The 26165-nt window shown below is 44.4% G+C and overlaps 1 protein-coding gene across 1 annotated transcript; it reads left to right on the top strand.

Annotated features, from left to right (window-relative positions):
• The first annotated feature begins 711 nt into the window (after window positions 1-711).
• On the top strand, window positions 712-26110 carry USP30 (ubiquitin specific peptidase 30). The gene is made up of 13 exons (XM_054594370.1): window positions 712-911; window positions 4174-4283; window positions 5377-5559; window positions 11736-11839; window positions 15161-15259; window positions 15830-15875; window positions 16984-17078; window positions 19807-19866; window positions 20377-20463; window positions 21094-21174; window positions 21272-21491; window positions 23093-23213; window positions 23722-26110. The coding sequence occupies exons 1-13, from the start codon at window positions 829-831 to the stop codon at window positions 23984-23986; spliced, it is 1554 nt and encodes a 517-aa protein (XP_054450345.1). The 5' UTR covers window positions 712-828; the 3' UTR covers window positions 23987-26110.
• Window positions 26111-26165: the final 55 nt, after the last annotated feature.

Below are 26165 nucleotides of genomic sequence, written 5' to 3'. Positions count from 1 at the left end.
GGGTCAAGTAAAAGATCCGGTTAATTTCCTCTGTTGTTTACTTTAACATGGCTACTAGAAAATTTAAAATGTGGCCTACATTATATTTCTATTGAACAGCGCTATTCTTGACTGCTAATCTTGTTTTTACCAATTACAGGCTATGTCAAAGGGCATTATTTCTCTTGTGTTTTGGGGTTTCATGAATATAAAATGTAGATAATGTTAAGGTTGGCATGAAGGTTGAATGTGAATGAATAATGCATGTGACGTGCTTAGCAATGTACCTAAGTAAAAATTAAGTTTCATGGCTATCATTAAAGGCCTCGGTTCTCTGTTGATGCCATCAGGGATAGACCATGTGCTCATTAAAGGCCTTTCCTCTGCGACCTATTTCTACTATGACGACAGTAATAACTAATGCTGTCCGAGGCCTGATCACGCTTTCGAGCAAGAGCCGTCCTCTTCACACTAAAAAATTGAAATGGCACAGGTTCCCTCTTGGAAGTGGGATATCTCTATTCATGAACAGAGCTCTGGCAGAACCTGCAAACCGCCGCCTGTGGCCGCAGGGCTTCTCTTAGCAACCGACGCCAGGGCTCATTGCTAGGGGGGAAAAAAAAGAAAAAGAAAAACAGGATGTGGTCCTCTGGCTTTTCCTCTCCGGTGGCGGCTGTTTCCGGTCCTCTCGGGAGCCTGTCCTTCAGCCTCCCTTCCCCTGAAGAGCTGGGACTTAACCGCAGGTTCCGCCGCCTCGGGAACCTTCAGAGACTTCTGTCCGTCAGTGGCGGTAGTGGCAGGGGGCGGCGAGGGCGGCGGGGACGGCAGCGGGCCTTCCGCGTGGCCACGATGCTGAGCTCCCGGGCCCAGGCGGCGATGAGCGCGGCCGACAGGGCCATCCAGCGCTTCCTACGGACTGGAGCGGCCGTCAGGTGAGCTTTGTGGGGGGCGGGGCGGCTGGAGAAGCCGGGACCTGAGACCCTACCTTGGGTCTCTGGAGGTCTTTTTACGTCCTTGTCAGGTTCCCCAGGGCCAGAGCGAGCGTTATGGAGGCTTCTGCGTCCTGCAGGGTTAGAGGACCGGGCCCTGAGGTGGGCGACGCGATGGGTCTCTAGGGCTTCCAAGTCCTCAGCAACGCCAATTCTGTGTGCACTCCCCAGTTTTACCAGTGCCCCCACCCCGGCATGCCAGTGCCTCCTCCAGCCCTGTCTTTGTCCTCAGAACTTCTAGGAACCCTCAGGCTTGTCAGGGCCTCGGATTCTGCCAATGCTCCTTGGGTCTCCCAGTGCCTCGCAGGCCTCCCAGGACCCCCCAGTCCTTTCAGGATATCCCCAGCCCTTATCCCAGCCCTGTCAGTTCCTGGCCTGCTGGGGTTCCCAGGCTTGTCAAGTTCGCCAGTGCTGCCATGGGTCCCAATCCTGTAAAGTGGCGGGGCCTGCTAGCGCCCCCTCTTCCTCTCAGTCCCCCTCCCAGCTATGCCAGGGATCCCCTATTCCGAGTCCCCAGTCTTACTAGTAACTCATCTTGCAAGGGCCCCTAAACCAGTCAGGACCCCTTTACCTGCTCACGCTCCCTGCCCTGCTAAGGCCCTCTATTCCTGCTAGGGGTCCCCTCCCCAGCAGTATGGCCCCCAATTGTCAGGACCCCTATTTCCCTCCTCTTATTCACCCTCCATGGGCTCCAGGCTTCCGAATTGAGCGCTGGACCTTCATCACTGTCCCTAAATGACTGAGACGTGTTGTTTAGGTCAGCTTCCTTCCTCGGGAACTGGAGCAGGTCTAAAGAACTTACTATCCTACCTGGAAGCCATCAGTGGCTGTCCTGTCCAGCGCCCCCATTCTGTAGATGGGGAATGTGTCTATTGTCCTACAGCCGACCTGCTCCAGAGCTGCGGGGACAGGCCAGATCTTCCACTCCCAGGGCTCCTGTTCTCCTCATGTTCTCCTTCCGCAGAGGAATGGCATTTCCAGAGTCACTACTGGCCCCGGGGGTTTTGTCCATGCCCTGCTAAGGGCGCGAGCAAGTTCTCTTTGCCACCCCTTCAACACTCTGTCGTCCCTCAGTTTCCCTCATGAGCTTTGTGGGTTTAAGCACACACTTGGCAGCCTGACAGGCAAACGTTCAGATCCACACCGCCTCACCCACTTTGACCAAGTTGGCTCCACCTCTTTGTTTCCTCATCTATAAAAATGGAGGTGCTAATGCAGCCTGCTCCTTGGGATTGTTTCGAGGATAAGCTAAGATTATCACAGTGCCTGACATAGAGTATGCACCCTGAAATGTTAATGTTTCAGTGGGGGATTTGACAGCCTACGGGTAAGTGCGTTACCATTTCAGTGATGGTCCTTTGTAATCCTTCCAGGCACTTACGTGAATATCCCTGTTGTGGAAAAGTCAGCACAGTGATGCATTAGGAGACTTTAGGAATAACTTTCATAAATAAACTGAAATTATGCTTAATAATCATAGCAGCTAAAATTTACTAAGATCTTTCTACCCTATGCATTAGCGCTTATTTTATCCTCACAAGGAGCCTATGAAGTAGGTCTCATGACCATCCCCATTTTACAGATTAGGAAGCTTGGTGAAATGATACCCTAGCGCAGCGATTTTCAACCTTTTTCATCCCATGGCACACATAAACTAATTACTAAACTTCTGCAGCACACCAAAAAATATATTTTATGCAGATCTGACAAAAAATAGTTATAATTTTGATTCATTCACACCAAATGGCTATTGTGTTGGCTGTTGTCGTTTTTATATTTGATAATCTAAGGGAAGAGAAGTCAGTGGCCTTGATGAAAATAGTCAGGTATTGTGTGTTTTGAAATATAGCACGCCAGTGTGCCTACGGCAGCTCACTAAAATAGTACAGTTCCACACTCTTAACCAAATTCTGTGTAGTACTGACTCTGCTTGGGAAAACAAATGTTTATTTGGAATTCAGTTATAAGTTTTGCATCATATCAATTATGACACTAGGAAAATGTTAGTAGTTGTGGGATGGAGTCCCTAGTATCACCAGTAGCTGAGATCAAAACAATATTTACATGATCCAGATATTGGGAGAAGACTATACACAAACACCTATATACAAACATATCTAATACCTATATATAGGTATATATTGCACAAACATATTTACATACACACATGGTTTGCTTTAGGCAGTGAAAAGGCATAACTTTGTATAAAAACAGTGTTTTAAATTGCTGGTGAAATTTCCACATATGTAATAAAAGAATAACTTACGTGTTCAAGACAAGCTTAAAATGAAGAATCTTTAATAAGTACTTAGAAGATCTTATATACTATTGTACCTCCTCTTCATTAGTACTCTAAAAAATACATCCATTTCGGTATTTCCCTAAATACCCAAGCATTCAGTAAATATTATTGAGAACCTACTATGGGTCAACTATGATCTAGATCAGCAGTGTTCAGCTGGTATGCCATGCTCACACTGGTGTGCTGCAAGAATTTTTAAAACATCCAATACCTATTTTCCCTTAGATTGTCAAATAAAAAAAATGACAGCAGCCAACACAACAATAGCCATTCAGTGTGAAGGGATCAAACTTATACCTATTTTTTTTTGGTGTGCCGCAGAATTTTAGTAATTAGTTTATGTGTGCCATGGGATGAAAAAGGTTGAAAATGTCTGTTCTAGAAACTTGGGATATGTCAGAGAGTAAATAGACAAAGATTCCTGCCCCCGGGCACTTTGCATTCCATTTGAGGGAGGTAGACAAACAGAGTGGCTGAGTGGAATTTTTGTTAAAAAGTGGAAAGAAAAAGTAAAACTGGGTAAAAGGGCTCAGGAGGACAGGTTCTGACATGGTTTGGTGGATGTGAAGAGGAGGTAAAGGAGGGGGCCAGGCAGAGGGAGCGGTATTGCAGAGGCCCCACGTCGGGGGCGAGGGACAGGGTGGCAGCGGGGTGAAAGGCGGAGGGGCAGGAAAGCTTCTCCTCAGAGTGAGATGGGACTTTTGGAAGGTTGTGCTCTGCCTTAGGTTTTAAATCCTCATGTTGAAATGTGCTGAGTTTTGAGACATAGTCCTGTACTTTCAAGTTAAAGGTATTTGGTGGGCCAGTGGACTATTTTGATGAAATGTTATTTTTTCCTCTACCTGTTTATACACATAACGTATTTGGGATGAGGGAAGACAGTAAACTGATGTTCTTTTTTAGATATAAAGTCATGAAGAACTGGGGTGTCATAGGTGGACTCGCCGCTGCCCTTGCAGCAGGAATATATGTTATTTGGGGTCCCATCACAGAAAGAAAGAAGCGTAGAAAAGGTAAGAGTGAGACCCTGGCATCATGTCTGTAGACTTGACCCAAACCCTTCTTACCCAAAAACGGTACCAAAAGGCGAGCTTTTGAACAGTACTTTCTTTTACCAGAAGTTTATTTTAATGACTCATTATTTTATACCGTGTAGTAAAAGGTTTATATTTCACCTCCCGTCAAGTCCTGAGTTTGAAACATGCTTTGTAATGAAAAATTGTAAGTGGTTTAATTGTGTAGTGTTCCTATTAATATGGCAATGACTTTTTTTAGTAGTACCACTGACTAATTGTGTGATGCTTTTGATGCTCTGACTAGCTTCTAGTCACTGGTAAATGTTTCAAGTTGTTTCTTCATTAATGCAAAAATCTATTTCCCTATTTTTTAAAATGCGCCCTTTGTAAATGTTGCTCTACTTACTTTGATTAAAAATCAGCCTCGGGGTGGAGGGTAGATGTAGCAAAATGTTGATCATTGTTAAATATGAGGATGGTTATAATTAGAGTTTATTATATATTCTCTGTTTTATGCATGTTTGAGAATGTTCATAATCAAAAGTTTTTTAAAAATTTCAACAGAGGAGGGGAGTATGTCAGATTTTGTCGATCTCTTTGCAGAAAGATTGATCAGAATCCCTGTAGTGTCTTTCCCACTGATTATAAGAACAAAATCATTGTCCTGGGGAGCAACAACAGAACAATTGTTTTCTTCTGCTCTGAGAAACATTGTTTTCTTCTCAAAGGAGAGAGAGAGAGAGAGAGAGAGAGAATGAGGGAGGGAAAGAGAATGAGGAAGGGAAAGCGAGAGATGTTACTGTATCTTTTTGTACATTCAGTGTAAACCAAACTGCCACACTGTGGTGGGGTTCAAAAGTAATACACGAGGAGACCTGTCCTTCTGTCGCTAGTGTCCTGAAGGAGCAGAGCTTGGACAGGGCCTCAGCACGGACAGAGTGCCCGGCTCCAGGTCTCTGTGGATAAAGGCTTCCTCCCATTCGATTTCACAGTCAAGGCCACAGTGCAGAAGCTCTGGGTGGGAAATGGGAGAGAATAAAAGGCCGGTCAACATGATGTGCTGTTCGCTTTCCCACCCCCCTTTTTCTAGGGCTCGTGCCTGGCCTTGTCAACTTGGGGAACACCTGCTTCATGAACTCCCTGCTGCAAGGCTTATCCGCCTGCCCCGCTTTCATCAAGTGGCTGGAAGAGTTCACCACCCAGTACACCAGGGATCAGACGGAGCCCCCCACACACCAGTATTTGTCCTTAACACTGTTGCACCTCCTGAAAGGTATCTCGCTGGGAACTGAACGGGGACTGTGTGCGTTTTCATAGTCGCGGCCCAGATGACAGGCAAAGGGTTAGTAGCCTCTGTGTAGAAAAAGATCATGCCAATCATTATGGAAAAAACACTAAAAGCCCACTAGATACCAACAGCTACTTTAAAAACAATAAAATATATGACCATCTACTTAAAAATTATCAGTTGAGTAACAGATTTCTATGGAAAAAGAAAATCCACTACAGGTGGTAACCATTTTGATCATAGAATACTCTGGTCTCAAAACACATTGAAGTTTTTTTTTAAGCATCTCAACCTAGGAAGGAAGGTAATCTGCAAGAGGAATAATACAAATTGTATTTCATACAAAGTGTATATAACAGACACTCAAATATTGAACTTAACCATTATCAAAGAAACAGAAATAAAATAATAGGCACTATGTTTTTTTGCCTGTCAGCAAGGATTGAAAAACAAATCCACAACCATTACCAGCTGTTGGGTGACGTGTTCATACGCACTGGTCGGGGTATAACTTTCAGGAACGCCATTTGACTTAGTAACAGTGCACAGTAATAGCTTGCCAGATGTTCAGTACCTTTTGACTTAGTAATGCCTTGTCTGGAAGTCTGTCTTTCTGGAAGTAGAAAGGCGGACCGTGATTTACAGTAGCCTGAAGTGGAGTTCTAAGAGTTTGGGAATGGCTCGGCTCTGGCCCTGAGCGTGGAGAGTCACAATATATATCGGATTTTAAGTTACCGATCTAATTTCATTTTTAAACCACCGTTTTTGACTTCGGAACTGTCCCCCTACCCCTTCCCACCATATTAACATCTCTTAACATCTTGAGGACATTCAACAGAACATAATTTGGGAAATGCTGTTATGCGCACAAAGATCTCCAGCACCTAGTCACAGTGGGGAAAAGAAGGGAGAGCATGTGGTTGTCCAACACTAGAATGATTAAGCGATCAGTGGCATAGTATTGAGTTGGCCAAAAAGCCTGTTACATTTTTCCCATAAAATAAGAGACACGTTTTTCATTTTTACCAATACCATTATTGCCTTGGATATTTTGAGTCTGCCGGCTCTCTCCCGCTATTGGCTTCTAGCGTATAGAGGCCAGGGCTGCTGCTAACCATCTTCCAGTGCATAAGACAGCCCCACAGCGAAGAATTATGTGGCCAAAATGTCAGTAGTACCAGGAAATGTTGCAAACCACCTTTGACACATTTGATCAGTCACAGCACCTTCTCCATACACAGCGCAAATCTTTTTTTGCATTTCAGTTGCATTTTTACCTTTCTTGAAACAATAAAGTATAATACCCCCCCCAAATTTTGCATATTTTCTTCCATCTTCAATGTTAAAATGGCTGTACAAAAGTTCTTCAATTTTGATAAGTTTTTTTAATGCATGCTGATATGACAGCTATCACACTACAGCCTGACAAAGTTGTTTCTAATGAAGTTAAAGACAACTAAGCACTACTAGAGCTGTTGTATGGAAAAAACTAAATGAACTTTTTGGTCAACCCAAAACATAGCCATCCAGAATCATCTTTATGAAGTCTTTTTTTGTTTATTTCTAATTTGGGAGATGGCATAAGCTATAATATTAAGTTGAGTAGAATGATTAAGCAATCAATGGAATAGTACATACCTATTCAGAATCATCTTTATGAAGTCTTTTTTCTAATTTGGGAGATGGTATAAGCTATAACATTAAGTCTAAAAGAACAGGGTACCAAATAGGATACAATTTGATTTCAGTGAAGCAAAAACTTCTACGAAGACTGGGCAGAAAAAAATCAGTGTTAGCCATGGCCACTTTGGTATTGTGTAGTTGATATTTTGAAAACTTTTTTTTTTTAAGCTATATTTTAAAAACTTTCAACAGTAAGCATTTTTTATTCTCACAGTCAGGAAAAAATTGGATTGAAAAAGCACTCAGTTATATTGTTTCACTGAGGTATTTTCCCATGTGATCTCCGTTTGACACAGAAATCTTTATGAAGCAAGTTCTTAAAAAAAAAAATAAAAAAATACAAACTATTCCGAAGACTGTGAAAAGCTGAACTGTCCACAGAGGTGCTCTGATGCAGGGCTGGGGGGTTGTCCTCACCATGAACGCAGCACGTGGCCCGCCGCTGGAAGCCAGCGCCATGCCGGGCCAGCTGCGCCCGGAATATGTGCTCCTGTTTCTGCTTTTGCTTTTCAGTATCTTTTATTTTGACTTTTAGAAAAAAATTTAAGTATACAAGTAATGCATGAATAAATTCCCCTTGTAAAAAATGTAAGGACTGCAGGTAAGGCTGGAGTCCCGTTTATCCTGACCCCGGTCCTGCTTCCCGCCTTCCTTCCCCCAAGTAAGATACAGGTGTATACTTCTACACCATTCCCTGGGCATGTAAACGTATTTCTAAGTGCCCATAGGAGTTACGTGTTGTTTGTTTATTTTTTGTAACCAAATAACATATGCATTAGAGGAACGTCCATTTCAATACATGTAAGCTCTCCCTCATTCAGTGCAGCTTTTTTGTGTGAGTTTATTGGCCTTATGTTTGTTGTCTTCTGTGAATTGCTTGTGCGTATCCTTTGCCCATTTTTAAAAATTGTGATAAAACATTCAGAACATAGAATTTACCACTTTAATCATTTTTAGATTGACAGTTCAGTTCTGTAGCACTGAGTACGTTGACGTTAGTGTGTGGCCATACCTGCTGACCGTCTCTAGAGCTCTTCATCCTTCCGTATCGAACCCCTGTACTCAGTAAGCAGCTCTCCGCGCTCTGCGGCTCCCAGGCCCAGGTGACCCCTGTTCTCCCTGTCTCTGAATTTGACTGCGTACATCATTTAAGTGGAATCATGCAATATTTGTCCTTGCATCTGGCTTATTTCACTTAGCATAACATCTCCAAGGTCGTCCACTTGTAACGTGTTATAATTTCATTCCTTTTTAAGGCTGAATATGAATAACATTTCATTTTGTTTATCCATTCATAAGTCAAGTTTCTACCTCTTGGCTATTGTGAATTCTATTCAGGTCTGTGCTTTTCATTATTTTGGGCATACACCCAGAAGTATATGAGTCAAATGATAATTGTGTCTTATGAGAAACCACCATACTGTTTTCCGTAGTGGCTGTGCCGTTTTGCATTCCCACCTACAAGGGCCCCAGTTCTCCTCGTCCTCACCGGCATTTGTTATGGTTTGTTTTTTTCGATAATAGCCATCCCAATGGGTGTGAAGTAGAATCTAATTGTGGATTTGATTCGCATTTCCCTAGTGATAAATGATGTTAAGCATCTTTTCATGTGTTTATTGGCTATTTGTATGTCTTCTTTTTTTTTTTTTTTTTGAGAACTGTCTGTTCAAGTCTTTTGTCCATTTTTGAATTGTCTGTATTTTGTTGTTGTTGAGTTTCAAGAGTTCTTTATATATTCTGACCGTCAGTCCCCTGTCAGGCATGTTATTTGCAAACCACTTTCACAGTTGCACAGCATTTATAATGTTGAGACACCCCAGTGTATTTAGCCACTTGCCTCAAGTGCCTGATCCTGATAAATAGGTTGTATGGAACACCCTTGTACATGTCAGGCATGTACATAAACACATTTCCCAAGGGTAGATCCTGAGAAAGTGAAATTGCTGGATAGTAGGGCATGAAAATTCGTAGACATTGCCGAATTGTTCCACAGCGTTTTAGGCAAAATTGAGCTAACAGGGACTTTTAAAATTAACCTTGGGAGGGGAGAAGCTAACTGAAGGGCTGCTTGATGCGTGTAGGAGGAAGAAAGAAGGTACAGTTCCTTCCCTAATGTGCTTCCTTTGTCCTGGAGGTCAAGGTCACACGTCAGGGTGACATTTGCGTGGATAAGGCAAGCCTCAGGACTTCTCAGCTCTGGCTGCCAGGGCTGCTGCTTCTCCACGGGTCCCCACTCACGAAGTCAGGACCGTGTTCAGGCAGGCGTGTGGGTGGCAGTGTTCAGAACCTCCAGGGTCCAGAGCCTGAAGTATTCAAAGGAATCTTTCCCATTCACTGGCTGCAAGTCAAAGAGAAGAAACAGGCTGACTTCGTTTATCTGGGGGGGTCATTGAACTCCCAGAAACGGCACTGAGATGACAGGTCCCTATAGTTTTATCCCCCACACTCTGGTCCAGTGCCATACACTGTGGGATGGGAACCGCTCAAGATTAGGAATCAGCAGACTATAGCCCATGTGCCAGATCTGACCCACTGCCTGTTTTTGTAAATAAAGTTTTATTGAAATGCAGCCAGGCCCATTTGTTTTGTATTGTCTGCGGCTGCTTTTGTGCTGTATTGACAGAGTTGAGTAGCTGCTGCAGAGTCCCATGAAGCCTGGAATGTTTACCAACTCCTGATCTAGTTGTAATTATAATACAAATTCATAAGCTCATCAAACATTTTTTTGGAGTTGCATAGGAATTTCAAAATTTTTTTGTAAGTTTTTCAATTACAGCTGATGTTTAATATATTAATTTCAGGTGTATGCATAGTGGTTAGACACTTTTATAACTTCCAGAGTAATCCGCCTGATAATTCTAGTACCCCCAATGCCATACACAGTTACTACAGTACTGACTACACTCCCTATGCTGTACTTTACATCCTCGTGACTGTTTTGTAACTGCCTGTTTGTACTTCTTAATCCCTTCCTCTTTTGTCACTCAACCGTTTAACCCCCCTCCCACTTGGCAACCATCAGTTCTCTGTAACTCTGTTTCATTCATTTGTGTTTTAGATTCCACATATAAGTGAAATTGTATGGTATTTGTTTTTCTCCGTCTGGCTTATTTTACTTAGCATGATACCCTCCAGGTCCGTCCGTGTTGTCACAAATGGCAAGATTTCACTCTTTCTTATGGCCAAGTCGTATGCCATTGTGTATATATATATACACACACACATATATATATATGTGTGTGTGTGTATATATATCCCACTTCCTTTTTAGCCATTCATCCATTGATGAACACTTAGGTTGCTTCCATATCTTGGCTCCTGTAAATAATGCTGCAATGAACATAGGGATGCATATTTCTTTTGACTTAGTGTCACGAATTTCTTTGGATAAATACCCAGAAGTGGAATTGCTGGGTCCTTCTTTGTCTCTTGTTAATAGCCTTTGTTTTAACATCTATTTTCTCTGATAGAAGTATTACTCACCCACCGCTTTTTTTGTTTCCATTTGCACGAAGTATCTTTTCCATCCCTTTACTTTCAGTCTGTCTCTGTCTTTCTGTCTGAAGCAGGTCTCTTGTAGGCAGCATGTGTGTGGGTCTTGTTTTCTTATCCATTCAGCTACCCTATGTCTTTCGATTAGCACATTTAATCAATTTACATTCAAGGTCATTATTGGTAGGTACATAGTTATTGCCGTTTTATTATACATATTTTAAATTTTTTCTCCTCCTCCTTATCCCCTCCTCCTCCCCCTAAGTCCTTTACCACTCCTTGTAACACTGGTTTGGAGGTGGTGGACTCCGTTAGCTTTTTCTTGTCTGGGAGGCTCTTGATCTCCTTCGATTCTGAATGATAGCCTTGCTGGCTAAAGTAATCTTGATTGTAGGGCCTCGCTTTTCATCACTGTGAATATTTTGTGCCAATCCCTTCTGGCCTGCAAGCCCATCAGACTTTTATTTTTGTTTATTAGGCTTGCTTCTACTTACGATTGAAAAGTTAACAACTCAGCAGACCCATTTAGGCTGCCCTGTGTAGCTCAATGCTTTGCTGTGATGATCGGAAACTCACATGCAGACAACTAACTACAGGCAGAGGCCTCTCCTGTGGAGAGGAGTTAAGTGCTGAGTCGGGGGTCGGACTAGGTGAGTGTTTAAGGGTCCCCCCCAGGAGTTGTGAGTTAAGATCATCGTATTCAGTAAGAATCTTGCAACAATAAATTTATGTTGATGACAGCCCAAGTAACTGAAAATCAGTTGCTTTATTTAAATGATGCAGCCTTATGAAAAATTACATTCATTCAATAAACACAAAGTGCTTAGTAGCGTACTAAGGTGACAAGGAAGAATGATGGAGATACAATTCCAAGGTGGATTGTACAGTTCTTAAATTCTTAATTAGCTGTGATATGTTGTACTGTGCAGGTTTCCTGGTTAGTGGTTATGCTGGTGAATTTAACAATTGTGTTACCTTGTTTCCAGCTTTATCCTGCCAAGAAGTTACTGATGACGAGGTCTTGGATGCAAGCTGCTTGTTGGATGTCTTAAGAATGTACAGATGGCAGATCTCTTCATTTGAAGAACAGGTGAACACAACATTCAAAACAGGTTTGCTAGAAAGTCCTTCCCACTGCTGAACTGGGGCCTGGGCGCACAGTGGTGGCCGGAAACACTGTACTGCGGCAGCGGGAAGAACGAATGTCAGCATTGACCTTGCAGTTGCCTGGCCTGAGCGTCACTTCCGTGACCCTTTAGCCAGCCTTCGTGTTCCGGGCTAGGTGATGAGCTTTGTTCCTGCTCTCATGATCAGAGGGGAGATACAGCCTTTTCACCTGACGGATGGAAGGATGGTTAGCAGGACAGGGCATGAGTACAGTTGCCAAAGAGCAAAAATTGCTTTAGACCTTGAGTGCGTTTGCACTTCAGTGGATGACAGGGCAGCTGGATCCTTTGGATGCAGGTGGCTTCACCTTAGGAGCTCAAGAGGTTCGGGAAAGACCCTTGTTGGGGCCACACCCTGGCTCCCTGAGCCAGGTTGTGTGTGGTGTGCGTGGGACAGAGCCGAGTGTGTCCGTCTTCCTGTTTTGAAGGCATCCAGGGCAGCTGGCACAGGGCCTTGTCCGCATCTTCATTGTTATGAACCTAGTCACCCAACAGCAGACTCCCACTCTCAGCCGCTTTTCAGTGTCTGCAGGAGAGCTACAGGGGATGCGTTGGGCTCAGTGCTTGCTTCATGTGAATTATACATAATTCTCACAAAAACCCTGTAAAGAGTCACTGTGATGATTCCCATTTCACAGATGGGGACACTGAGGTCCAGAGAAGTGAAGTAACTTGCCCAAAGCCACACAGCTCTTCTTTCAGTGGCAGAGCCTATCTGGGGCTAAAGTACACACTTAAGCTCCGTCCTCTTCTGCAGTACTCAAGCGGCTCCATGGCCGCCTGTGACAGAGTCGGGCTTGGATCCTGCTCTCTCCTGTCTCGGGATTTTTCTCACTTGTGAACCCCTGCTCATACTTCATGGGTTGGCCCAGATTCCTGTTTTGAAGGTTCCCCAAACCCCTGGGAAGAGCTGATTCTCCCTCTGTCCCCTGTGGCTCATCAGTCCTAACAGTAGCATTGTGCTGCTAGGTAATAGCTGGGCTGTCACACATGTGCTTGCATTGTGAGTCCCTTGAGGGCAAGAGCCTTGCCTTATTCTCGAATCTCCATCACGCTCTTGTAACGGCCGGTCATAGCCTAGGAGGGGATACATTTATACATGTGACAAATATTTATTCAGTGCCTTTCTCAGGCAGCGCCTGTGGAGGAGCTGGGGTTGTAGCGGCAAACTCGACTTGCAGGCCCCTATTCTGATGGAGCTCTCATCTAGTGGGGGTTAGGGGGCTGTAGACAGTAATCAGATAGCTTCAGGATGTGCTAACAAGAAAAAAAAAACCCCGTGATGTGACAAAGTGTGAGTGTGGGGGCCTGGGAGCTGGGATCAGAGGCCACCCCTTGGGGAAGGCTCTTTTGGAGATGTGGGGTCTTTGCTGAGGCCTGAAGTCTAAAAAGAAGTGCAACCCGTGAAGGTGTGGGCATAGAGTGTCCCAGACGGAGGCATGAGCGGGGGGAAGCCTGGAGACAGCGGCAAGGATGCAGTGTTTGGAGGGGAGTGAGAGGACCCACGAGGCTGGGGCTGGGGCTGGAGAGCAGTGGAGGAGAGGGGCTGCCCACGCTGTCAGGGCGCGGACGGTGCAGGGCCCGGGAGGCCGTGGCAGGAGTTGGACTCCTGTCCTGTGTGCGGTGGGCAGCCACGAGGAGCTTTGAACAGGGATCCCATTTATGTTAGAACGGGACCGCGCTGGTCGCTGTGTAGAGGAGGGACCCCAGGGAACAAGACGGAAGTAGGGAGGAAGGTGGGGAGGCTGCTGCCACAGGTATCCAGGCCAGGGATGGAATGGCTCAGCGTTAGGGCAAGGGCGATGGAGATACTTAGGGTGTGCTTTGGAATTGGCTAGGGGTGGGGTTAAGTTGGGTGATCAGCGCTGCTGAGGGCCGATCTCCCCAGGACCTTTGGTGGTGGGCACGCTGTAGTGCACCAATGTTGAATTACAATGTTGCACACCTAATACTCATTTGGTGTTATAAATCAGTGTTACCTCAATTTAAAGAAAAGGAGAAAGGGGCTTAGCACATAGTGAGTGAGAGACCGAGTCCTAGGGGCTGGACCAGTCAGGCTTTGTAGGCGGGCTAAGAAGGGGGCGGGGCTTACTCTAGGAGCAAAAGCCATTGGGAGTTTGGAAGCAGAAGAATGAAGTCATTTATTTGCCTTGTAAAAGATCACTTTGGGGACTGTGTGGCGGCAGACTGAGAGCCAAAGCTGAAGGCCCGGTGAGGATCAGTGACATTAAAATGCAGGAAGGAGAGACCTGCCCCTCCCGGAAGAGTGAGGGGAGGCTTTGGCTTTTTTGGGAGAGGGGCGTTGAATTGATCCTTAAAGAGACCCCCTGCCGTATGATACAGCAATTCTACGTCTGGATATAAACCGAAAAGAATTGAAAGCAGAGATATTTCTTGAACAGATATTTGTACACTGTGTTCACAGCAATACTATTTGTATAAGCCAAAAGGCAGAAGTAATTCACATGTCTCTCCATCAACAGATGAACGGATGAACAAAACGTGGTGTGTATATGTGTGTATACACACAGATACGAATATATTTATCTACATACACGCAATGGAATATACATATACATATGTAACAGAATATCATTCAACCTTAAAACGGAGATTCTGTAACATCAATGAACCTAGACATTATGCTAAGTGCAATGAACCAGTCGCAAAAGGACAGACTGCATGATTCCACGAACATGCGGTTCCGAGGACAGCCGGGTTCACAGAGACAGAGAGTGTAATGGCGGTGGCCAGGGGCTGGAGGCAGGAGGAGGACACGAGGAGTTTAATGGGCACGGAGTTAGTTGGGAAGATAAAAAAATTCTGAAGGTGGATGGGGCCTGTGGTAGCACAACAATGTGATGTACTTAACACTACACAACTGCATACTTAAAAGTGGTTAAAAAGGTGAAATTTGTGTTACATGTGTTTTACCACAATGAAAACAAGGGTAGTCAGATTGCGTGGAGGTCAGAGCCGTCTTGATAAAGCTAAAACGGGCTCAGAGAAGCCTGTGCGAAGGCACCCCACCGACTTCCTTTCCTTCTCTCTCCTCTTGGGGTTCCCAGTCGAGGGAAAATGGCTAGGACTGAACCACATCCCTTTAAGGATCTGGGCCCCGAGGAGGCGGAAGGCGAACCCTGCCCGCATCAGGGGAGGGTGGCTGTCCAGTGGTCCACACCCGGGTGGTCCTGATGCTGCCCGGGGCTCCTCGGGCCTCTCTGAAGGATGCTTTGCCTTGGCAGGATGCTCACGAACTATTCCACGTCATCACCTCGTCATTGGAAGATGAGCGGGACCGCCAGCCCCGGGTCACACATTTGTTTGATGTGCATTCCCTAGAGGTAAACCATTCATATTTCCAATACATTTCATGCAGTTTATGCACATTTAATAGGTGTAGGGACCACAGGTACAATCTTTGCACAACTTTAAACTCACAGATCAGCCTCAGTACCAATCAGCATTGGGAGTAGGGCTGGGGGAGGGTGTTAAACTGCGTCTTTGCAGGTGGTGGCTTGAAAGACTCCTCAGAATGATTCATTGCTGCAATTTGTGCTGGCTTGAAAAAGAAAGAATATATTTCCCCCTCTATTTAATACTGGGGAACACAGAGCCCTGGGAATGCCGAATGAATCCTCATTTCCCTGGAATGTTATAAAAGCTGATAAAAGTTAACTAGTAAGGCGGGGGTAAAATTCCAGGGAGAGCAAATGTGTTTTGATTGCATTCGGTGAAGGAACAGGCACAGTAACCAACCAGGGAGGGCGATTCAAGCTACTTTTAGAAACCTTTGTTAAAGGTCGGTTTTGTGAGGCAGTGAGCACAGAAACTTGTGAGGTTAGGAGCGGGGCGAGTGCACGGAGCGGGCTGCAGTGGGGTTCTTTCTCAGCCTGTTTCTTTCTTCCCTACAGCAGCAGCAAGAAATCACTCCCAAACAGATAACCTGCCGCACACGAGGTAGTCATTTTCCATTGACCTGTAACATATAAGATGGGTACTTTTTATCTATGGCAGTAATTTGCTTGTTTATTTCTTTTTTGGTGACATCTAACCCGGCTTGAACTGTGTGTATTTGCAAAGGAATTTGTGTTTTGGAAACAGCTTTACATTGTTCCTTCGGTGAATGTCTCGAGTTGTTCCCTCACACCTTAGCCCTTCTCGGTTTCCTCCGAACGGACTTATTTCTGCTACAAACAAGGGCTTACTTTTTCGTTCTTGAAATGATCCCGTCAGGAACTTAATAAGCTGAAGCTCATGTTCTTGGCATTTCCACTTTGGCCACCGTGTACTGCAAATGATCACAGCCCTCTTTAGAAAGAAATCATTGTTTTCTCAAGACTTAAAAAACTTCTTAAAAAAGACATCAATTCCTTTGTGCATTAGTAGTAACAAGAACAATTATCTTTGGAGCCCGTACCGTGTGCCAGGCGCTGTAATGTCCCATTTAAGTCTCACAACAACTCCATAAAGTTGATGGTACTGGGGATAATGGGACAGCAATTATCCCCATTTCCAGCAAACCAAGGCTTACATCAGAGGTGAAGTGACTTCTCAGGTCCCATAGCTAATAAGCAGCCAAGCCAGGACCAAGCCCAGGGCCACCTGACTCCAGGGCCTGTGTTTCTAAGCACCATGCCACACTGTGCTTATTCCACTAACCCCCATCCTATCCAAAAAAAAGCCAAAACATTTTTCAGGACTTGCTTACTCTGATGATATTTCAGAAGTTTATTGTACCTTATGAACTGTTCACTTAGAGTATCCTTCTTTTGACATCTCAAACATTTTAAGTGTAGGTTTCTAAGAAGACATTGCTAAACACAAATTCCTTTTGTAAATGTGGCTGTACCCGTTACACGGAAACCACATTCAAGTTCTCCTGTGAAGCGAGTGGCTTGTCTCTTCGATGTACATCAGGAAGAAAAGCAATTTCAATTTAATTTTTAGGGCCATTTTTTTTTTTCCTAAAGAGAGAGTAGTTAGGACATGCTAAAGAGGAGGGGGACTTTTGAAGCTGGTGCCAGGGGGCTGGACATGGCAGATCAAAAGATGTTTTGTGTTCCAGGGGCACCTCATCCCACGTCCAATCACTGGAAATCTCAGCATCCTTTTCATGGAAGACTTACCAGTAATATGGTCTGCAAACACTGTGAACACCAGGTAAATCCTATACCGAGGCTTTCTGTTTTCTTGTGAGGTTTTCATTTAAGTTAAGATTCATGAAGGATCAAGAGAATGTGGACTGACATTGGCATATGGCATTTGTGATTGCCTGGCCCCTGTGCTTGGTCGACAGACTGTCCCCTGTGGTCAGTTCTAAGACGTCACCTGATCCCCAGTGGCATCTTCTATGCCAAGAGCAGCAGACCCACTGCGTGTTGGCAAGAATTTGTGTCCTAAGTTGGGTCTCTACCAATGGTGGACACAACAGATTCTAGGACTGGTTTTTTTGTTTTCTGTGTTTCGCTTTTGAGGGTTTAAAATAGTTTTTTATTTGGAAAATTTCCAACATGATACAAAAATAGAGAACTGTACAACCATCACCTCAAACAATTTTTAGGATATTTTTATCACCTCCCCAAAACACCTGCGCCCTTTAGCGGGTCCTCCTCGCCCCCCACCCCCATGCCGCACACGCACACTCCCAGCCCGCGGGCGACCGCTGACTGTTTCTCTCTGAACAGACTGGCCTACTCCGGACATTCATGTAAATGGACAAATGCGGTCCTTTAGGACGAGATTCTTTTACTCAGCACAGTGTTTTCAAGGTTCACCCGTGCTATAGTATTGTGTCAGTGCTTCTTTCCTGTTTCTTACCAAATGACGTTCCATTGTGTGGCTAGACCGCATTTTGTTTATCCATTCATCACTTGATGGCCATTTGGGTGGTTTCTACCTTTTGGCTATTATGCATAATGCTGCTGTGCATATTTATATACAAGTTTTTGTGTGGGCATTTGTTTTTGTTTCTCTAGGGTAAGTCCCTAGGAGTAGAATTTCTGGTAACTCTATGTTTATCCTTTTGGGGAATTACCAGAGTGTTTTCCAAAGTGGCTGCACCATTTTGCATCCTCATCAGCAGCGAATGAGGTTTCCAAGTTTTCTATATCCTCACTGATACTTAAATATTATCTGACTTTTTATTTATAGCCATCCTAATGTGCGTGAAGTGGTATCATTATGGCTTCCTTTTTAATAAATAAGGCCCATGGTTTATAATTCATATGTCTTAAATATATTTTCATCTATAACTTGCCCATTTATCTCTTTTATTTTTCCTTGAATTTTATTTGTATTTTGATGCTATTATAAGTGGAATTTAAAATTTTTTCTAGTGTATAGAAATACAATTGTTTGTATATTGACCTTGTATCTTGAGATCTTAAAAAAATTAATTTATTGGTTCCAGAAGTTTTTTTGTTGATTCATTACAATACGTTTTAGTATTTTGTTATGATCTCTCTGTTGGCTTTTAGCTATACTGTTTTAAATTCGGGGAGGGGGGAGCATGATAAAATTACGCAGTTTTAACCATGGCCCTTTTAGAATTAATGTGACATTCTATGTGAAATACAGGTAACTTACAAAAGCATAGTTCTGTTACCCCATCCTTTGTGTTATTTTTGTCATGTGTTTATATCCACATACACTACAGACCCCATAACACTCATAATTTTTGCTTTCAACGGTTAAATGTGTTTAAAAGAAATAAAAAGAAAATTTTATATTTGCTGCTTTCAGTCCTTTCTGTAGAGCCAAGTCCATTTGACGGTTTTTCCATTCAGCCTAAAAACATCCCTTTAACCCTTCATCTTGCAGTTCTGTTGGCAACAAACTCACTTGGATTTAACCTATATGAAAATGTTTTTGTTTTCCCTTTTCTTAAAGAATAGTGTTGCTGAATATAGAATTTTGGGTTGACAGGGCCGTTGCTGCTTTGGTTTCGTTTGGTTTCTTTTCAGTTCGTCACTTCACTGGGGTTGTTCGTTGTCTTGGCCGCGTCATTTCTAGAGCGTAGTCAGCACCATTCACTTCAGCCCTGTGTATGTCGAGTATCATTTTGTTCCTCTGGATACTTACAAGAGTCTCTCTACTTTGGGGCTTCAGCAGTTTGTCCGTGCAGTGCATAAGTTTTTTGTATTTTCTTGGAGTTTGCTGAATTTTTTAACTCTGTACATTTATGTTTTTCACCAAATTTGTACATTGTTTTGGGGAGAACCTTCAGATAAAAAGCTACACAATGCACATCTCACCCATGAAGCTCCTGTTTCTCCAAGAGTTGACTTCTTTTCAACTTCTGCCTGCTTTTGGTAGTTCTCCAGTCATTCAAATAGTTTTATTTTGGTCCATATTTTACAATTGTTTTCTCAAGGAGAGTTAGTTTAGCCAGGCTCCTCTGCCATCACCCAAAGCAGGAACTCTTACCCTGTTTTATATTGTTTTTTTGCAATTAATAATGTAACATGCACAGCTTTCCACATAATCATGCATTCTTCTACTGCACTGTTTTTCACATAGCATTTAGTTCTGTGGACATAATATAATTTATATAATAAAATCTCAGGTATTCACATTTTGCTGTTATAAATTATGGTGCGATGAACATCCTTATAGCTACGTCCAGGTTTTTTTCCTTGGGATACAGTCCCAGAATTGCTGGGTCAGCTGTGTCATGTGAAGTTTTCCCAGCTGTTCTTCAGTGTTATTGTACCTCTTATGTTTACAAGGTTGTTTTTCATAGAATTTGCTTCTAGGTAAGTATATTATGTTTCATTATGTTAATGTTGGGTATCTAAATATTAAACTTTAATAAGCATGTATCTTCCCATCTGTAAAGTTTTGAATCAAACTTCAGTCCTTTCTGGATTTTCTGCAATATTTGTTTCAGAGTCCCGTTCGATTTGATACCTTTGATAGCCTTTCACTAAGTATTCCAGCGGCCACATGGGTATGTATTGATCTGCGGTTTATTTGGGGTCTGTTTCAGAGGCATTCAAATCTGAAAGGGCTTTGAGGCATTTTGTGTAGCTCAGGGGCCACGTGTTAACTCAGACCTGGGGGTTGGCTGACCCACCTTAGTTTTAGCGTATGGTGCCATGGCCCAGTTCAAGGGGAGAGGAGGTAGGCTGTTTTTCTCTCGCTGCAGAAATTTTGGCTTTTTTGAATACACAAATTCACACACACATATTAATACCAAATTCAAAAATATTTAAAACGGTGCAAAAGTCCATAATTGTCTGCGGTATTCTGTCCTCATATCCTCGATTCCATCACAGTAGCAAGTCGAGGGCGCCTTGAGCGCCATGTCAGTTCAGGAGGCAGCCAGCTGTGTCTGTGACGCCTCTTTGCCTACGTTAGCAAAGGTAAAGCGCCGGGGTTCCTGCTGCCACTTGTTCATCACTGCAGTGTAGTTCCCCTTTGAGTTGTAGTGATGCGTTTTCTTCTGCCCCTGCCTCAGGGTCATCCGCTGACCCTGGACCACTGCCTTCACCACTTCGTCTCATCAGAATCCGTGCGGGATGTTGTGTGTGACAACTGCACAAAGGTATGCCTTACCACCCCCCGCCCCCATGCCATCTGCCCCACGGCCTGTGCGCCCCGATGCAGCGCCTCTCCGACCTTTGGCCCTGAGCTCTTCTGACTCTTCCCAGAGGATCTGTTCAGCCACAGTCATTTCTGCCAAACTGGTTGGGAAATTGGCAGCCCATGGACCAGCTCCCTTTCCCTGACGCGTTTTGTTTCATCCACCAAATGTTTAAAGAAATCTGAGTACCATGCCTTGAGATTGGGCATGCCCTCTCCAGTTTGCTACGGTCCCCTCCGTTCCCACTTGCCTCACTCCCCACCTGACCTGTGCTACCTGCCTACTTCCTAAGCGACTGAATTTAACCCTCTGAATTCAGAGGGACTGTGTGGAACATAATTTTTGAAGACCCAACAGAGTGGATTATATGCCAGTGTCAGAGCTTCTTCATTTCTATTTCCTCCACTCTCACTATTACATAAAAATGAAATAGTAAAAGCAGCCCACAAAAAATTGGGCCGCTCAGTTCATTTCAGCAGGTGGAAGTCAAGGGCCAGTTAAATACAGGTATAAATAACACCAACCTGATGCGCAACTCTCCACAGACATCCTTTCAAGAATTCTAGCAGAGAAATGTTTTCTTTTATTCAGAATGAAGCCAAAGGGACCTTGAATGGGGAAAAGGTGGAACACCAGAGGACCACTTTTGTTAAGCAGTTAAAACTAGGGAAGGTGAGCCCACACCACACACCTTATCAGCTCTGCTTTCGAGGACTCCCGGTGGCTACTCCCAGCGCTGAGCGCTTCTGGTTTCTCCCCCCGCCCACAGCTTCCTCAGTGCCTGTGCATCCACCTCCAGCGGCTGAGCTGGTCCAGCCACGGCACGCCCCTAAAGCGGCATGAGCATGTGCAGTTCAATGAATTCCTGATGATGGACATCTACAAGTATCGCCTCCTTGGACACAAACCTGGTCGACACAGCCCTAAAGTGAAGGAGAAGGCAGGGCCTGCGCTGGAACTGCAGGATGGGCCGGCAGCCCCCAGATCAGGTGTGTGCCCGAGGCGCTGACGCCTCAGGAGCTGGCAGCACAGAGGAAAGGAATCTGGCCTTGCCGGCTTCTGGGGCCCTTGTGCCATGGGGGCTTGTCCAGTGCTTGCTGAACTTCTTGAGAATAGGACTGGGGGAGGGAGGGTAAGATTTCTTAGAAGAGGCTAAAATTATATAGTCCTGAAATGTATGGTTTTAAAAACTGTAACAGTTGAAAAAATACAGGAAGAAGAGCTTCAGATTTCTATCTGGTCTTTTGACTAAGCAATAATTGGCTCACATCATATTATTCCAGTGAATTTCTTCTGTTTTTCCCCCAGTACAGTCATCTCATTTATACAGAAAGTGGGGGCAGGCAATGTCCTGGCTAGAGATCGCGGAACGCTTATTGGAGCTGATGCTTCTCCTTTACTGATTTATTATCTAATTCCATTACTGTCCTCCCTTGAGGTCACTGGTTGAATTGGGTTCCAGTAGAGCAGGTATTACTACTCTCAGTTTTACAGGGCTTCAAGAGGTTAAATGATTGGTCCATGAGTAAACAGCAAATGGGAGAACGGGCACTAGAAGGCAGTGTTGGGCACTTGTATAAAAGTATATTATATACTATGTTGAGCTCTTTTGATTGTAGATGAGGAAACCTCACTGACTTTGCGGGCACCAGGCCCGACCTCGCACCTCGTGCTGCTCCCACTCAAGCAAGACATGGCTGTCTTCCCTGTGCCCCAGATTTTCCCGCTTTAGGGTCTCTTACCACTTCATTCTTTTCTGTGTCCACATGTGCGTGGCCTGGCAGGACACCTCTCACGGGAGACTGTATTTTGTGGGGCGAGGGCCCAGTCCTGGGCCGACTTCAGGCCGAGACCCGCTCCCCCCAGCGCCGTCCTCGCTGGGCCTGCAGCGCAGGGCTGCCTGTGTCCCGAGTGGGGCGGCTGCCGTGAGGGCGGCCACCAGCGAGCAACGTGGTACCTAAAGCCCCCGCATGTGACACTTAAGAGTTGTAAATATCTCTGTAATTGTTTTATCTACACCCATAAACATTTATTAACACTGTTACATGTTGGTAATTCCTTAGAAGCTCACAATTAAAAAAGAGAATGTTCAGCTCAGTGGTTTGCAACGGGGAGTTTTGCCTCCCAGGCGACATTGGGCAGTGACGTTTCTGGCCGTCACAACTGGGAGAGGGGTGTCACTGGTATTTAGTAGTAGGTAGAGGCCAGAGATGAGGTTAAATGCCCTACATTGCATAGGAGAGCCCCCACAGCAAAGCATTATCTCCCCCGGATGTCAGTCATGTCAAGGTTGAGACCAGATTTAGGTCAAAATGCCAGTGAATTAGCCACTGCTTACCTCTGACAGGGGTCTTTAGCGAACAGGGATAGGAATCTCAAAGATTGATGAAGCTGTCCGAGTGGACAGCGGACCAGGAGCTCGATACACTTTTCCTATGGGAGATTAAAACAGAAGAGAAAGGTAGGAAATTTCACAGCATAACAAAAAGAAATACTTGTAGCATTATTGGGTAGTTAAAGTTCAGGGAAATCAAAGCCATTCTTTGTTTACCCAAAGCCATGGCTACCTTTCATGCCTTACCTCTTGCAGTTCTGAACCATCCAGGGGGCCCCAAGCCCCAGGTTTTTATGAACGGTGCCTGCTCGCCGTCTGTGGTGCCTGCGCTGCCAGCCCCAGTGCCCTTCCCCCTCCCGGTGGTTCCTGACTACAGGTGAGCCGCTCCTCTTGGTTTCCAAAATCAGCTTTTCACAGAAGTGAATGACAATGTAGGGATAGCTTTCTTTCATTTAAGGTGGAACTCACTATTATGCATTCCTGTTTATTTTTGTCCAAAATGGAAGTCATTTTAAATATAAGAATTACAAAGTGCAGGAAATTCAAATGTCTGTGTATTATGTGTACATGTATACATATATGTATGAATGTATGTAGAAAAAAGTATAAAGCAAAAAATTTTTAATTTCTTAGGATACCCCCTAGGGATCATCAGTTAAATCTTTAAGGTCTTCCACTCTATAAAGTTTGTGTGCTTGTGCACACATACATGTAACTCATAGAATGGACATCGTACCAGTAAACATAGATCTTTTAATAGTTGTGTAGTGTTCACTGGTACAGATGTACCGGTTATCAACACCCTAGGATCATGTTACTTTCTGCTTTTGCCTATAAAACTTTGTTGCATTTGTAAACTACTGGCATGTGTTTCTACCATTCAGCTCCTCAACGTACCTCTTCCGGTTGATGGCAGTTGTCGTCCACCATGGAGACATGCACTCTGGACACTTCGTGACTTACCGACGGTCCCCACCTTCTGCTAAGAACCCTCTCTCAACCAGCAACCAGTGGCTGTGGATTTCCGACGACACAGTCCGCAGGGCCAGCCTGCAGGAGGTCCTGTCCTCCAGCGCCTACCTGCTCTTCTACGAACGTGTTCTTTCCAAGGTGCAGCGCCAGAGTCGGGAGTACACATCTGAAGAGTGACTGTGCCCCATCCCCAAAGCTAGGCTTGGTGGCCCTGTCCAAACTGCCCAGGAAAAAGACAAAATCAGACTGTGTGTGTGCACGTGTGCGTGTGCGTGTGCGTGCGAGCAGCCCGCTAGAGTCCTTTAGCTTCTGGTGTGTTCTAAGAGCAGGCTCCCCAGAGAGCCAGTGGCCCCGATTCAAACCAAATCAGGCTCCCTGAACAGCTCTGCTAGTACGCACTGGAAGGTGTCATTGTCGTGTTAGGAAAGCATTCAGTATGTCTAGAGCATCTTCTTACTCACCTGCTACAGGTAATTAAAAGAAATCAGACTGCAGAAGCCACTTTTTTTATATTCTAATATGCTAAATGTTCTTAAAGGGGAGTTACCTTTGTCATATCCTCTGATGTTCCAGCATAGATCTTTTATTTTTAATAAGCAGGCCCACATAAAAATTGTTGACAAGAATTAGTGAAATTATTAAAGGCAACAATTTAGAAGAAAAAGTGCCTTTCACTTTTGATTGCTTTTGTAGCACATCCATTCTGGAAAATACACATTCTCTAAGAGTCTTAGAAATAATTTTTGAAAAGCCCTCTTCTAGGTTTCTCAATGGATAGCAAAAGAACAGTTTAAAGATGCCTAAGGAACACTCACCTTCCCTTTTTGTATGTCTTTTTCTAATCTTTCAATTCTTTATATATAGTGAAAGCTCATCTGCCAAATCTGCCCCTTGGGGAAATTCTTTCACTACTTCCTCAGTTCTAATGAACTGCTCACTTGTTGCTCTTACCTTTTGTATATCGGACTAAGAGTTGCGATTATAGCATAAATCCATGTGAATAGCCAGAGTTGTACACCACCACCCCCTGCCCCCGCCCCCACCCCTCTGCTCTGTAGGAAACCCTTCCTTTCACAAACATCCCTTTCGGACGCCTTTTCTCAACTATTTATTCATTGCTCATTCAGAGCTCTTAAGATTCACAGGTGGGGCAGGGCTCCGTAAGAGGACGCCCTGCCCTGATTTGAAAGCTTGAGTCAGAAGGAAGGGCACCAACCAGGGGCTGCAGCTGCTCTGGACCTCAGTTTCCTCATTTGTAAAGTGAAGGGTTAGAGCCGAAGACCACCAAAGGCCAGGCTTTTCCACAAAATGTTTAAATTATTTTTTAAATATGTAACTGTAGCCGACACCTAGTACTGACATTTGGTTATCGGTTCCTACTCTCAATGTATTCGTTCCCAGTCGCCTAATGCAAAAAGCCTATAGTGAGCATTCTCTTCCCTCTTCAGGTAAGTCTCATGAAGGCAGCCCAGGGCAGAAGGCATTTTGATGACACAGGAGTTACCTATGCTTTAGCTAGACTTTTGTATTAAAAAAAAAAAAAAGATATCAAATTCACGTGGACTCTTTCGAGATAAGATTTGGAATCAGACCTACTCAAAAGGCCACCTGAGGTAAGGCTAAGACCCTTGCTTCCTCCGGTGGAGGGTGAGCCGGTGGACACTTGTAGACAATGTCTCCATGTCAGCTAAAAGCACAAGAAGCCCAGGTGCCTGCCATTCTGCCACGCCCAGCGTGCATCCTGAGGACTCATGAACTGGCTACCAGTAGAACACACTGTGAAGGTTCTCCAGGCCCTGAACAGCAGGGTGCAAGGAGTAGCTTGAAGCATCTGATCCATTCATTGCCGCTCCCTTCCCGCTTCCATCGCAGACCCTGGCTTTGATGTTGAACTAAGCGCACCTGGTTTACCTGCGTCTGGTGGAACAAACACCCAATTGTGTGACCTTAAACTGCACCTCAAAGTTGTAGTTTTTTGTAACTGCTGCTCTGCCACTGCTCACTCTTTGAAATCTGCCATTAAAGAGAGGTCGGGCATGGGCGGGGCTGATCCTTTGAACACGTTAAGCAGGTGGGGTTCGTCAGAGGCCCGGCTTGTAAATGTGAATGATATCTGCGCGGAGAGTCCCTTAACCTGACTTAAAGCTGATGCCCTCATTTTGTAAATTATTAGGCATTAAGTAGCAGCCAAATAATCTTATTTCTAGCTTTAAGTTATTTACAAAATAGTTTCTGTTTGCAAAATTCTAAGTTAAAGTAGTAGTTTGTGCCATAATAACTGCTGATTTATGTACTTGGTAAAGGCACCTTTTGTATCTGCTGTGTATTATAGCAATAAAAGAATCATTTTGCTAGG

The sequence above is a fragment of the Pteronotus mesoamericanus genome, unplaced genomic scaffold (genome assembly GCF_021234165.1).
Source record: "Pteronotus mesoamericanus isolate MK-2021 breed Mesoamerican mustached bat unplaced genomic scaffold, CSHL_Meso_final scaffold_507, whole genome shotgun sequence".
Taxonomy (NCBI): domain Eukaryota; kingdom Metazoa; phylum Chordata; class Mammalia; order Chiroptera; family Mormoopidae; genus Pteronotus; species Pteronotus mesoamericanus.
This window is presented reverse-complemented; position numbering and strand designations above follow the sequence as displayed.